The 14,440-nt window shown below is 42.4% G+C and overlaps 1 protein-coding gene across 3 annotated transcripts in view; it reads right to left on the bottom strand.

Annotated features, from left to right (window-relative positions):
* Positions 1-323: 323 nt before the first annotated feature.
* Positions 324-14,440, bottom strand: part of slc12a5b (solute carrier family 12 member 5b) — a 41,919-nt gene continuing 27,802 nt past the window's right edge. Inside the window, exons 12-29 of one of the 3 annotated variants that reach the window (XM_058643545.1) lie at positions 14,233-14,400; positions 13,495-13,593; positions 13,341-13,398; positions 12,560-12,734; positions 11,600-11,718; positions 11,367-11,465; positions 11,153-11,272; positions 10,860-10,964; positions 10,569-10,737; positions 10,294-10,486; positions 9,502-9,671; positions 9,285-9,416; positions 9,045-9,152; positions 8,397-8,513; positions 7,571-7,740; positions 7,362-7,376; positions 7,169-7,286; positions 324-3,016 (exon numbers count right to left, since the gene is read on the bottom strand). In XM_058643545.1, coding sequence (XP_058499528.1) covers positions 1,721-3,016; positions 7,169-7,286; positions 7,362-7,376; positions 7,571-7,740; positions 8,397-8,513; positions 9,045-9,152; positions 9,285-9,416; positions 9,502-9,671; positions 10,294-10,486; positions 10,569-10,737; positions 10,860-10,964; positions 11,153-11,272; positions 11,367-11,465; positions 11,600-11,718; positions 12,560-12,734; positions 13,341-13,398; positions 13,495-13,593; positions 14,233-14,400 — 3,431 coding nt within the window. In that variant the 3' untranslated portion in view covers positions 324-1,720. Of the gene's footprint in view, positions 3,017-3,994; positions 6,305-7,152; positions 7,287-7,361; positions 7,377-7,570; positions 7,741-8,396; positions 8,514-9,044; positions 9,153-9,284; positions 9,417-9,501; positions 9,672-10,293; positions 10,487-10,568; positions 10,738-10,859; positions 10,965-11,152; positions 11,273-11,366; positions 11,466-11,599; positions 11,719-12,559; positions 12,735-13,340; positions 13,399-13,494; positions 13,594-14,232; positions 14,401-14,440 lie in introns of those variants that run through there. The other 2 variants (XM_058643544.1, XM_058643543.1) reach the window with 2 other exon arrangements.

Below are 14,440 nucleotides of genomic sequence, written 5' to 3'. Positions count from 1 at the left end.
GGATCCCTCATTCGGAGCTGGTCAATGCGGCTCAGGAAAAGGAAGTTTGGGGTCCCTTGCTGAAACTGCTGCCCCCGCGACCCGGCCCCGGATAAGCGGAGGATGATGATGATAATAAATAATAAAGTAAATGGTTGTATTAGACAGTGATAGACAGAACTGCTGCACCCTTCTTCATTATTATCAGTGGTCACCACCAATATAATGAATGTAAACAATTTAAAAATGCCGTAGGCAGCAGAAACATTTATTTTCATGCACTGGAATGTGTTGAGATCACAGCTCTGTGTCCTCTTATCAGTTTAATCTCAGAAATGCTCTGCCCATATTAACATGCGCTTTATTGAGTTCATAGTTCAGATGCCATTTTATTTCAGTTTCTTTGCAGTGTAGGCTGTTGGTGTTGATGCTGGTGTTTAAACATTATGTTACATGTTAAACATTTAACAATTCCAGACTTTTTCCAGACCCTGACTTCATGAAGTTTTATACTCGCATGCCTACCTTCTGAACTTTTATGCAGACTTTTTCCAAGACTTTCACACACTTTTCAAGATCGTAAAGACCTGCACAAGCACCCTGCCAATGCAGGAGCATCCAGTCTAGAGCGTGGATACCCAATGGCTCGGGCCAAGTTTGGACAAAAATCCAGAAATGATTGTCAGGTTTGGGTCAGATTCAGTCACACCAGATGATATATCATTTCAAGTTCTTTTAGTGAAACCTAAAATAAGGTGAATTTAAATGGCATTTATTGAAAATGCAGTGTAAACACTTCATAAATAGATGTATAATGAGTGATTAACCTCGTGGTGGTTTACTACTGTATTTACGACAGTACATTGAAGACAAAACACAGGCGGTTGAAGGCATCCGCGATGGAGAACAACGCAATATAAAGCATGATGGTTGGATTATGTAACTAGTTAGCAGCAGTTATAGTTCAACAAGAGGTGATGAAGACTAACTGACTGTCTATCTGTGCTGATGTACGTGCGTTTATGGGGGTATTAATGACTTCCTTGTGGAGGTCACAATCACTTTGTTGTTTGTCGTAAACCATAAATAAAAGCACCACAAACATCCACCTGTGTGACAGTAAGAGTACGCTTCAGTTTTCTCTAACGGTGCTTTTCCGTCATACAGTTCTAGCACTCTACTCGGCTCTACTCTACTCGGTTTGGGTATCAGTCACATTGTTTTCAGTACCTCCTCAATGTGGGCGGGGTCATTATAGCATAGCTACGCGAAACTGCAGTGATGTCGTTTTATATGCGACACAAACACAGCTCTCTCTGGATCCTCTCGTCAGCCGACAAACACAAGAACGTCTGGCGTCACAATTTAGTATCGGCTCAGCTCACTTGGAACCTCGTCAGAGCAGGTAACAAAAACCCCACCAGGTACCAGGTACTGTCACTGATGGACAAACAAAAAAAGAGTAGAGTCGAGCTGGAACTGTATTGTGGAAAAGCGGCATTACTGTGTCAGGTTCAGTCAATGTTGTCTGAATGTTGTCAAAGTCTCCTGTCGGGAATTTCACAGGGCTGTAAGTGGAGCCCAGGGAAGAAGTGTCGTTCTGTCCCTCAGATCACTTGATTGATGTGCTGCAAAGGTTATTATGTAATCCTGCCTACTCTGCCTTTTAATTATTAGTCACTATACGTGTAATCCGCTGCTGGAGGTTCATTAATTACATTACTTACAAAGACGTCCCGTTTCAGTCAGATTCATTGACAACTCTAAGCAGCTGCAGTTTGAGCGGCGTGTCATAGTCGGGAGGAACATCAAAAAACAGCTTATCGTCGAAACAGAAATCATCAGACGGAGGCGCAAGGAACGGCAGTTTTAAGATGAAACCGGTGGCGATGCCTCCTAGCGCTGACACGCCTATGGTGGAGAACACAGCTGCGACCTGGAAGAGAGCCTGTTCCTGGGCGGTCCTCCCCAGACCAGGCTGTAAACCAGGAATCAACAGCTGCAGTTCTCGCAGTCTGGGATCTCCTTCCACGGGAGCGCGATGTGTAAAGATCTCATATAAACTGGGGCCATAAACCTCCTCACTGGCTACCAGGATGGCACATATCCCTGCAGCACAGGATATAAGTCCTGTTAGACCGTGTAAGTTGTGTATTCCACATTGATCCTGGATCCTGAAGCGCCGCGCCAAGAACGGGCTCAAGTACTTGTAGCCCAGCATGCATGCGGTGCAGCCCAGTATACCCAGAGCGTACGCAGCGGCGGGCGAAATCATCATATCCACAGACGCCCCGACTGTCACGCCTCCAGCCAGAGTGACGTTCTGAATGTCAGCCATGGTGAGCTTTCCGCTTTTATTAAGCATCGCAGAGAGCGCGAAGGCGGTGAGCGTGGAGGCGCTGAGGCCAATGAAGGTATGGAGGATGGCTCTGTGCTGGTCGTCTCCTTTCAGGGTCAGCGCTGAGTTAAAGGACGGCCAGAACACCCAGAGGAACAAGGTCCCCATCACTGACAGCATGTCAGACTGATAGCTGGTGGTCTCCTTTGCATGGCCGTCATTTAACCGAGGCCTGTACAGCACAAACGTGACACCCAGTCCAAAGTAACAGGCGAAAAGGTGAATGAGAATAGATCCCCCCGCGTCGTTAATCTTCAGATATTTCAGCACGGCCCATTCTGTGGCTGCAAACACTGGCACCTCCAGCAGAGCCATGACCAGCAGCTGCAGCGGACTGGTCTTCCCCAGCACTGCCCCACAGGAGATCAACACCACAGCACAGGCGAACTCCGCATTGATGAGGTTGTTCACCCCGAGGTGTATCTTACCATCGTGGCTGAACTGGAAGTAGCCCTGCACCAGAATAGCCCACTGGATGGCAAACGTCGCGGTGAGGAAGTTAAAAACCATCCCACTAAAGCCGTACAGTCGGAAAAATGCCAACAGGCACCCGAAGCCGAGGAATATCATGACCTGTATGTCAGTGAAGATAGGATAGTCCCTGTACACGGCGTTGTCCATAGGGTTAGTGTGGTTGTTCTGCAGTCTGGCGTCGGCGTGCTCATCGTAGGTGACAAAGAAGGCGTACAGGGCCACGATCACGGCCTCAAAGATCAACACAAACGCAGGTAAACTCACGCGGAGGCTGGATGACCGTGTCTCCATTCTGACGGCTGTTTGCAGCAAATGACAGGGATTTGTTTTGCAGCACAGATTATCTATAGCTGTGCGGACTTTGATTCGCAAGACATGCGCCCGGTCTGATGCATCAGCAGTTTTTCTGCATTATTGAATTCAAACCACTTCAAATGCACAATAGAAAAAAAAAAAAGGTGGAATTATTTGACAGGAAATAATACGCACTAATATTTGTGTTTCCATGTGAACCTTTGCACTGTAAATATGAGTGAGAACAGTTTCTAGAAAGAAAGTTTGTTCAGCAGCAAACAGACTTTTAAAATCAATCTGGGTTCAGCTGACAAGTTCAGCTCAGTGCATGTCCACCATGTTTTGTCCAGAGAAATCTCTGTAGCTTATTTCATCAGCTGGTGATTGCGTATACGCTCTTTAACCCTTTCATGTGACGTGCAAAGAGATTACACTGCAGCATAAGGAGAAGTAGAAAAGGAAGTGATTCTCCTTTGTTTGAGTAGTCGTGCGGCACAATGGCTTAGTGGTTAGCCCTGTTGCCTCACAGCATGAAGGTGTTGGGTTTGATTCCCACCGTTCTGTGTGGAGTTTGCATGTTCTTCCCGTGTGTGCGTGGGTTTCCTCTGGCCATGAAAACATGTATGTATGAATGAATTACTTTAATCTATGATTGAATTCTATTTTCTCAGAGCCTTCTTAGAAATATCCTTGTGGTTGTTTAAACGTGCTAAATATTTTCAATTTTTTGGGACATTTTCCAGGACTTTGGACTGGATATTGACACTTTTACCAATGAACCTATAAAAGAAAAAAGACGACACACAGGCAGTTATATTAAAATGTATAATTAAATGATTGCATTATGCGTTTTTCTTAAAACCATTCTTTGTACACAACTGCAACTACAAAAGACAAACTATACCAATAAAAGTTGTGGCATCGACACAAGACTTCTTCATGTATGTAAGCCTAAAAATCACAGATCTGTCTCCAAATGTTCCATTTTAAACCGAGATCTACATTCAACTGTACACACACACACACACACACACACACACACACACACACACAGACACACACACACACACACACACACACGCGCGCGCTCTTAAATCTACACATTTGCAGATGGGTAACTGATTTACCTGCAGCACAATGACACCACTGTTGTACAAAGGAAACAGAACTATTCAGATTTAAAGACGTTGTTTGTTGGGTTTTGTTTCAAAGTTCACAGATTCACATTTTTCAGAATTATGAGGGAAACACTAAGGAGTTAAACGGTGTATGACGAGGTGAGGTTCTGTGTACGCCATGACCTGAAAACATACAAGCACATGTACATAAATATGTAGGAAAATGAAAAGTCATACCTGTTAACTGATGTTAATGTTTTGTGAGAAATTAATTAAGAAAAAAAAAAAAACTTAACAGCCATAAAAGGTCAGGGACAGAGAGAGGGGGGAATTAAATGATACAGTCAGTTACACGTTACATGTGTTAGAATATCATAACCTGTGCATGTTCTGGTTCAAAATAATCTACAGTGATCCGACTCCTACTGACCGCGAACAAGCACGTCTGTGACAGAACAGCACATGTGCGTGAATGAATGCTCAAAAATGACTCAACCATGCACAAAATGACTTTAAATATACATTATATATACCACAAACACCAACACTAATGAGAGAACGGTACACTGCAGGATAATCATCATAATTTAATAATCTAAAATAATCTAACATGAGATTCCTCAAAAATGTCATTATTCTATACATCTGCATTTGCATTTATAGTTTAATATTTGGGACGTCGGCCGATTTGGTTTCTTGCCTCGAGTTACAGAAGTTGATCGATCTTGACCACTCTTATGTTTTATATGATACATTCTTATGTTAATATAATTTATTTAACCTTTTAAATATCTTCCCTTACTGTTTCCAGTGTTGATGCTAAGATAAGAGATAATAATAAGCAACTCAACTCAGAGCATGAATGCCTGAAATGTAATGACTTCATTAATCCTGTGCACATACCATGCATAAAATACAGAATCTTTCCAAATAAGCAAATAAATATAATTTCAAAATATTTTAATCTGAAATCCTTAAAATCATTAAAAACTAAATAATCTGGCATATAAAACAAAAATCTTTAAGCGACTCTGACAATAAACATCTTTAATCTTACTATTATATATATTTTTTACAAACATAAATGAATATTCTCTCTTGTTTCAGATAATTAGGTTCATTAGCGATGCCTGGTCTAAAATCATTTTATATAATTCCCTTTTATTCCCATTATGTGCTTTCTACCCAGTGATGAAAATGAAAAAGTTGAAATTATATATTGTCATATTCTATTTACAAAAGAGTAAAAATAAGACTTTTTAAAACCAAAAAAAATAAACGTGACAAAAGAACTCTTACTAACGCTTCATAATTACTCCATAAATACTGCACATACTGCAGTATTTCTTCAGAAACTAGTGAATTTGTCTCCGATCAGAGGAAACAAATCTTCTTCCACATGTGCGTCAAACTACACAATAATAATAACAATAATACTAATAAAAAAAGATGTGAAATGCATAAATAACACTAATGATAAATAATAGAAAAATTCTAAAAATTTAAAAGAAAAAGAAACTTTTAAAAGGAGAGAACACTGATGTCATGTGATGATTCTTTTCTTGTTTTTCTAAAACTGTAAATCCCTTTAATTGATTTGCTTTTGCTTGGTCTTCTGTTCAACAGCTTCATTATCCTTTGTTCTGCATGTTCCAAGGAACGCACAGTGAAGTTTTATTACTTCTATGTACCTTTAGGACGACTGTACGTGCCAATAAAACAAGAAACCTAAACATATTCACATCTGCTTTTTTCAACTGACAAGCCGAGAACAGAGAAACGTGACTGTTGCATAATTCTTGTAAGACAGTAACAAAAGCTGTAAACACTGAGCACGACACACGATTTTCCTGGAACAAATCGGAGGGTGGAGAGGGCAGAGTCTATGTAGGCGTCTGTTATACTAATTATAATGATAATAATAATAATGATGATGATCTAAAAGCCCTTTAGGAGTAGATGGTGATGACCTCACGTCCACCTCCACGCACTAAGAGGACCCGATTGAGACCTTCAGTGAGCACCTCAAGGAACTCCATGTCTGAGGGACGATCACAGTGAAGGAATCGACAGCATGTTTTCAATGTACAACCAATAAAAGATGAACACAGATGAACTCATGTCACCTGAAACAAAAGCAAATCATCCAAACGTGTTGGCTTGAACTAGCTTTTAAAGGGGTAGTTCAGGTTAGCACTGACTTCGCTGAGTGTGCTGCTGTCGCCAATAACCAGCTTGAGACACAAACGCTTACTGTATTAATCCCAGTCTCGCTTAAAGGCCAGTTTGTAAGAATCAATCGTTCTTCTTCGTTTGCTCAGTAAGCTTCCGCTTTAAAATACAAAACGCATATACTAAAGTACATATGAAACAAGGGAGGAAACAAACATAGTTATGTTAAGTATATTCCATTCCAGCCAATAAACCATCCTAAACGTTACACACTGGACCTTTAAAGTCCCTGTAAAGTGATAAAAACACTACGTGATAAGTGGAGTGGCTCAGTGGTTCAGACCGGTACTCTGTGTGTGTGAAAGACATCATGGTCGCAATGGTCGCAGGTTCGACTCCACCCCTGGCTCAATTTCATTGTAAGTCGCTTTGGATAAAAGTGTCTGCTAAATGACATGTAAATTTAAAAATCATGTAAAATGCGGCGTGTCTACAGAATATTAACATAAATGCTGCGGTAACATGTAGAGAAGAGACATCTTCACCCTTTTGGAGGGAAACTATTTTCAGTTTTAACTCCAGCCTCAAGAAACACTGAATTTACTTTACTTTTTGGGATCTTTAAGTCAGTGATATCTTACCAACATTTAACACATCCTCTTCTCATGGGAAAGAATAAGCTTAAGCATAAATGAAACCTGTAACGCAGAAGGATACAGTTTTCGTTGCCAACACGGTTCTTTGGCGGCCCGGGCATGTTGAGCAGGACGAGTTTTGCCTCCTTTGACTTCTTCATGATGACCTCATTTAGCCGCACTGCTGTGTGCATGCGCCTCAAATCCGACTGGTTCCTGATGCAAGAAACATCACGTCACACTAGGGACTCTTAGCTTCTCATTTCAACTTGCTTTAGAGTGAATACTCACAGGTGTTCCCATTCCCTGAAGCATGTTTGGAGGGAAATAATAACCATAATAAGTGGATTAAATGTAGTATGTGTGATATGCAAACAGGGTCATTGTCAGGGGTCTAGGTTCACATATCGCTTTAAACCTCGGAACAGCGGTCACTGACCCGTGTCCTGATATGTGTGTCATGTGTCACGTGTGCATGTTGTGCAGTAGGGGTCACTCACGGCTTCATGTTGAAGAGGTCTTTGCCCGACTCTGGGCTCACCGCCAGAAGGTTCTTCCCCTTGCTGTCGGTCCAGGTGGCGGAGGACGGGGGACTGGTGGGGCTGGTCGGCGTCGAGGCGTTCTTACTGTGGACCAGCTGCACCTGTTTTGAGTTGGAGATAGCCACAGACTGAGAGAGAGGGACATAACAGTGTGATGACGCCATGAAAGACAGGGAAGGGACAAAGTGTCAGTTCAGGTGAAGCTCGGGGAACCAGAGGGAAATCGCTGAGCAGCCACTGTGTGAAAAACATTGCTGTAATTGTTATTTTCACAACATACAAACAAGTATAAGAATGTTTCTGTCCAGTTTGATTCCGTGTGAACTGCACATCCTTTGTGATCCCTGTAGCACAGATTGTGACAGACGCTTCTTTTGGTCAAAAGAGACAACAAAGAAGACACTAACCATGGTGTGAGGAAGTCCAGTGGTCCCCACATTTCTACAACTAAGCAGTCAAAGAATACAAGGACACACAGTTGAGGGCAATTCCCTGACTCCTTTAAGTATGATGGGAAGTGCAAAAAAGCAATTATGTGGAAAGCAATAGATATAAACTGTCTTTTAACCAGTCTGGTCAGTCTCCTCTGACTTAAAGCATCAACCAGGCATTTTCTCCACAGTAAACAGTAAAAATGTATTTCTGTCCATCAAGACATTATACAAACCTTTAAAATATATGTATAACCTTTTTTATTTCATATTATGCTTTTGATTTTTACAGTATTGACATTTTAAATGCAGCACAACAGCAGCAGCAGCAGCAGCAGCAGCAGCAGCATTACCTCGGCTTCTGTTTTTTCTGCCATGCTGGTTCCCTCCTCAGCACAGTGCTGGACACATAAAGTCGGCGGGTTCTTGCGGCGAATGGACCCACGGGATGAATCAGTGATGCTCTGTATCTGTAGTCACATATAAAAAGAACTTAATAAGTAAAGAGATGGAAAAGCTTTTGTAATTTCCCTGCAGAACGTATTTCCCCCTCAGATCTGTGCAAACAAGTCCAGACACTAACACCTTTATGGACCAATTTCCTGCTCCAGCTGAGACCGAGCGATAATGAAAAATGTCTGAATTAATGCGAGGCGTGTGTTAACTAACTTTTCTGGTGACAGGAAATCATGCACAAACCACCTTTTGTATTTAAAGGTGTAAAGCCACCTTTAAATACGAGTTTCTGCACATTAACTCCACGTCACAAAGAGACCTTAAGTATGGAATTAAACACTTTAAACACAAAAAAGACAATTTTCACCTTTATCTTTGTGACAAATGTAGGTATGAACAGTATTTCTGAAGTGTCTTTGCTCTTTGTGTTTAATCATGGTCCTTGAAGGGGAATTTGATGTTCTTTCACGGTTTGCTAAACCGTATCGACATATATAAAAGTGTTTTGAAGAATTGTATTTACAGCTCCAGTAAACGTTGCTCACCTCTCTCTCCTTCTCATTCTTCGTCAGATGCATTTGCTTGAGGATCTGTGATCGTTGCTCCATTATTAGTGTCTTCTCGTACGTGTAGGCTGAGATGTCGCCTTCCAGCTTAAAAAAACCATAGTACTGTATAAGTCATGGCAATTTTACTGCATGTAGATAAAAAACTATTTGTCCAAAGCAAAGCTCCTTTGCTTGGTGCAGGTGTTTGTGAACAGTGTGTCAGACTGGTTTTCTCACCATCTCCACCACTTCCACCTCAGCACTGATGCGCAGGTGATAGAGGAAGGTGATGAGGTCTTTTTTCATCTGGATACTGTTATCATCCATCTGAGCTACGGTGAAAATGCGTATCTTGCACTTCCTCCACACCTTTGAGACAAAGCAGGAACACTTACTGATAATGAACGACCAGCTTCCATCATCGCTTACGTCATTTTCCTCAATTGTTTCTCACCTTATGTTGGCGCAGCAGGAAGGGCAGAAGCATCAGCATGCCTCCGTCGTGCACAATCCACCACACATCTATGTGGCCTTCAGTGAAGCGCTCTCCATTGGACGGGTAGCTGGAGATATTCTTCGGGACCAACAAGGCCAGACTGGCCACAGTTGTCTCTCTAACCACCTCTGCAAAAGCACAGATGGAAATTACTTGTGATAAACTATGAAGAAGGGCTGTTTATTTTAGCATATTAAATGAGAAAATGATAAATCATTAAAAACCTACATTTATTTCTACGCCTGCTTAATTCTAAACAATAATATATTCACCATTTTTCTGGCTGGCACGTTTGTAAACTGCTTAGTTTCCTGCACCAAAGTCCATAGAGAAAATCTGCATTTTGAGCATGTGGGGAAACAGGCTCTGCTTGTCTACTGCTGCCTCATTTAGTATGTTTATGTCACTTCGGTAAATCTGAACAAAGAATTTCAAACACTGAAATCACAAATGAACACATTTGAACTTACTGATGGAAGCAGCAGTGGATCTACAACTCCTGTGTGCTGTGATGTCAAATTGCTGATTTTCTCAATGGACTTTGGTATGAGGAGTTAAATATAATAGACTTAAGCAGGCATAGATTTTTATTAAGTGAGTCTTCAGTTAAGTAGCTAAAATCATTTTTTATTTGTACCCCCGCAACCATACTTAAAAAAAACTGCTAAAACTACTACTTTAAGATATAAACATAAAAACTGTTTTTTAGTGACATAAATTTAAACTTTTCACTCATGACCAAAAACATACCAATAAAGTTCCTGAAGTGCTGGTGATACTCGGGCTGTTTCCAGTTACGGGGCCAGCTGACCATCACGGTGTTGTGCTTCAGACCTCCCAGGCCTCCGACCTGGATCAGGTGGGACGTCCCGTCTCGCAGATTGGACGTGACCACCTGCGAGAATCCCTTCACCTTCTCTGTCTCCATCAACTTACGCAAAGACTGCAGAGACACACGGAGCTGCTCGTGAGTTATCACATCGGTGGTATGGTCAGAAAGTAGAAAGAGGCGATGCTGTACCGACCTGGTCTGCCCTCTGTGCTTCAGCGTAGTTGTCGAGGAAGGTTCCTTGAACTGTGGTACCAACGATGGTCAGACCTTTTCCTGCTTTCAGCTGATTGGTCAGAGACAGAAGACGAGGTTGCTCTACGTTCTGCTCGGCATCCACACTCACCAGGACCAGGAGCTGAGGCCTGACAAAGATGACAAAGAACAGGAGAGTCAAACAAGACAGTAAATCACTGTAACTTAACATAACTTGTCAATTCAACATACAATGTGAGTGTTTTAAAAGTGACAGATGGCGTCGACTGACCTCCAGTTCTTGGTGTGTGGTGGTCCCTCCTCCAGCCTCATGAGAGCAAAGCGAGCCGCGCTCAGTGAGATGCCGCGTATCCCATCACCCCACTCCTTCTCAGCCCTGATACAGCACACAATAATACTCTCATTGTATGCACTGTATGCATGTTACCTACTGTACGTGGTCTGGGTCATGCTTTCCACGTCTGCAAACCTCTCTACGACCTAAATTTTGTGTAAATGCTAGCACACCTACACCGGCACAGACCATACACACTGGCCGCACATGCTGTCATAACGATCACTTACCCACAGAACTCTATGTATTTGTAGATGCAGGTAGCGATGCACATGGCTACGATGGCATAATACCAGGAGCAGATGAACATGAGGGACAGGCACAAACTCATGCCCAGGAAAGACAGAGCCCTGCAGGAGACAGGAGGTCACATGAGTGGGATAACAGGGATTTTCAAGAGGCTGTAAACCACTGACTGCACCAAACGTACAAACACAAACTCACCAGTGGTAGAACTTAAAGCGCGGCCTCCAGTTTGGCGTCCTGAGCAGAGTCTGCAGTGCACAGGCGAGGTTGACAAACATGTAGCACATCAAGAAGAACCTGCAGAAAGACGAAGGGGCGACAGAAACAGAGAGAGACAAAGACATTGAAGAGAACGCGAGCACAGAGTCCGAAGGCTCTGACCTACAGTTAGTGTATACAGGGATTAAAACACAGTACAGTGTTGTACTTACATGGAGAGTATAGGTGCGACTGCATCCAGGGAGGCGATGATGATGCCAATCTCACAGATGCTGGCCGTGAGCAGGAGAGCCCACGTGGGCTCCCCATTCGCTTTGCCATGTCCAAAAACCTGCAGCAACACAACACGACACGTGGATGACATCAAATCAATCAATCAAACTTTATTATAAATATTAAATGCATGTGGACAAACACAGAAAACTGAATACTGTCAGACATCTGTAAAATCATTTCAAGACTAACCTGCACTTAAATGACCATTATATGTACATAAGTAAACACAACACATGCACCACACAGATCACAATGACTTATTTCTCACCTTTCAGCTTCAGTATCTGCATAAAGAACTGTGCAAATACAAATCTTTGGCTTCCAGAACATGTGATGTAATGTGTGTTTGAGAGATATACTCGACAAATAAATGTCCTTTTCAAAGCAATTTTCTACAAACCTTAATAAAGCTTTAGCTTAGTTTTGAGGGATTCATTAATAAGATAAATGATTCTTGTAAATCCAGGGTCTCAGACTCAAATGACCTGGGGGCCACTGGGCATCTAGTCTGGTCAGGAGGGGGCCAGTCAAGTGAAAAAAAAGTCCCATTGTGTGGGAAAAAATCCAATAACAATATTTTTTTACATAATTTTGTTGTTTTGATACAGAGTGATATATAGCTCACACACACACAAACAAATCTATAATGCTAAATTAATCTATAAATATCAAAAACAGACTTGATATTGAGTGGTGGGCCACATGAAATTGATTGGTGGGCCACAAGTGACCCACGGCACACGTGTTTGAGACCCCTGTTGTAAGTTTTTCAGACGCTAGCAACATTTTAAAACTGATTGAAGCTCTTACGTTCATTGAGACCAATTATGAACATATAATAATATAATAATAGTTGTATCTTATAGCGACGAGATTGTGACGCCAGTAGTACTCACTCTCAGAAACGGGATGATGCCGTCCCTTGCGATGGCCTGTAGGAGGCGTGGCGCTCCTGTCAGACTCTGGAGTCCAGCACCACAGGTGGAGAAGAAGGAGCCAAACACAATCACCCATGGAGACGGCCACGCCAGTGTCCCGATCACCAGGTTGCCACTGACGCCTTCACCAAACCTGTGCAGAGAGAAGGAGACGAGCACTGGAGTGTCACATCATCTCTCGCTCCAGTTTGGCTCACACCATGATTCTGATGCATATCTGAGAAAGGATGACGTGTCTTGACGTGTACTGGGATTTGAACCAGCACCAGGCTGCCTGTCAGGGAAAGGTGTGCATGTAGTGAGACTCACCTACTGTTTCCTTTTTGGAGCGAGCAGTGAAAGATTTCACAGGAGCGGGGTGAAAATTGAATAAAGTGTGGCGTGATAATCACCACAGTGGTCTCCTGTGGGTGGGGTGTCAACGTACAGCTCCAGAGCGATGAGTGGAAATTCTTGTTATTATTCTGCTTCACTTTAGCATATGCCACAACTTCCGTCACCTGCGCACACAGTCTAACTTGCTCTGTACACGCCATGTTGTGTCCTCATTTATTAATTGACAATACTGTATTTTGTACTGATAATATGGCTCTTAAGTCAAGTAGAATAGCGATGTTGTGGTGTAATAAAGTACAATCTGAAATATATGAGAATGTAAGTATAGAGTAATGTTGAATAAAAACACTCGAACTCAAAGCTGTACATTAAATTTACAAATGTTAAAATTGGATTTCCTTACTTGTCCCTTAGAACCACTCCTTCTATACAGGCACCAAACAGCACCACACAGGACATGTCTGCAGTACTAACTGTTAGGGAAAACATATGAAGACTAATTCACATGAAAACAAAAGATGATATCAGAGTTAAAGAGCAGGTGCACTGAAGGATACACACAGCAGACGTGGTGGTAATGGCTGCGATGGTGCCGATGGGGATTGACTTCTGAGCATCACGCAGGTCCCCGGAGCGGTTGGAGCCGGCCATGATACCTGTGATACGATCAAATAATCACAAATGTTTAGCTTTAGTTTTTCTTCTGTCATTTTGTCTCAGTTTGTGTTTTTTGACCATTTTGGCACTGACTCAAACCAGAGGAGCCATATTTGGGAACAGCAGGCATTGACCTCACTGACTGCTCTTCCACTGTCACTGTCAACATACAATATGCAGTGTATACATCACAACACAAGTGCTTTACATCAAGTGAATGTAAAACATATGCAAGGTTGAAAGGCTCTGACCTTTGCACTCATCTGAAACAGGATTCACAGCATATTAAAGGGAAAACCCTCACAGAGAGCATGAACTGATACATATGTCCGGAGCTAATTTGCGTGGATGTGAAAATCCTCAAGAATGTGGACATTTTGGTTGTTTCTGAGTGAATACTCAGAAACAATAATACATTAGGGGCGCGTGAACAGGAGGACTTAGGACAACAGCTGGTTAGCATTTTGAAATGAAGGACCTTGGCAGTTAAGGGTTAGAGGGTCTGTAACGTAAGACGGGGCAAGACCACGGTGGGATTTAAAGAACAATACATTTCCTGGAACATCATTTACATTTATAGATTTGGTGAAACCACTAAACACTACTGAACCCCACACAGCAGTGCACATGATGCTCACCTGTGACAGACGGGAAGTATATGCCCACCAGCAGGGTGAAGAAGCTGGTGATGTCGGCCAGAACATAGCGGTTAGAGCTGGTCACGGGACTGTCTGGATCCACGTCAGACACAATTCCTCGCTTTTCCAGGATCACCCCTTTTTCCAGGTAGTTACCAAAGAGGTTTTCTAAAAACAGGCGAGGATTTGATTAATGACTGGTGGTCAG

Source organism: Solea solea, chromosome 11 (assembly GCF_958295425.1).
Source record: "Solea solea chromosome 11, fSolSol10.1, whole genome shotgun sequence".
NCBI classification, from domain to species: domain Eukaryota; kingdom Metazoa; phylum Chordata; class Actinopteri; order Pleuronectiformes; family Soleidae; genus Solea; species Solea solea.
The sequence above is the reverse complement of the archived record's forward strand: the minus strand, read 5'-3'. Positions and strand labels throughout refer to the sequence as shown.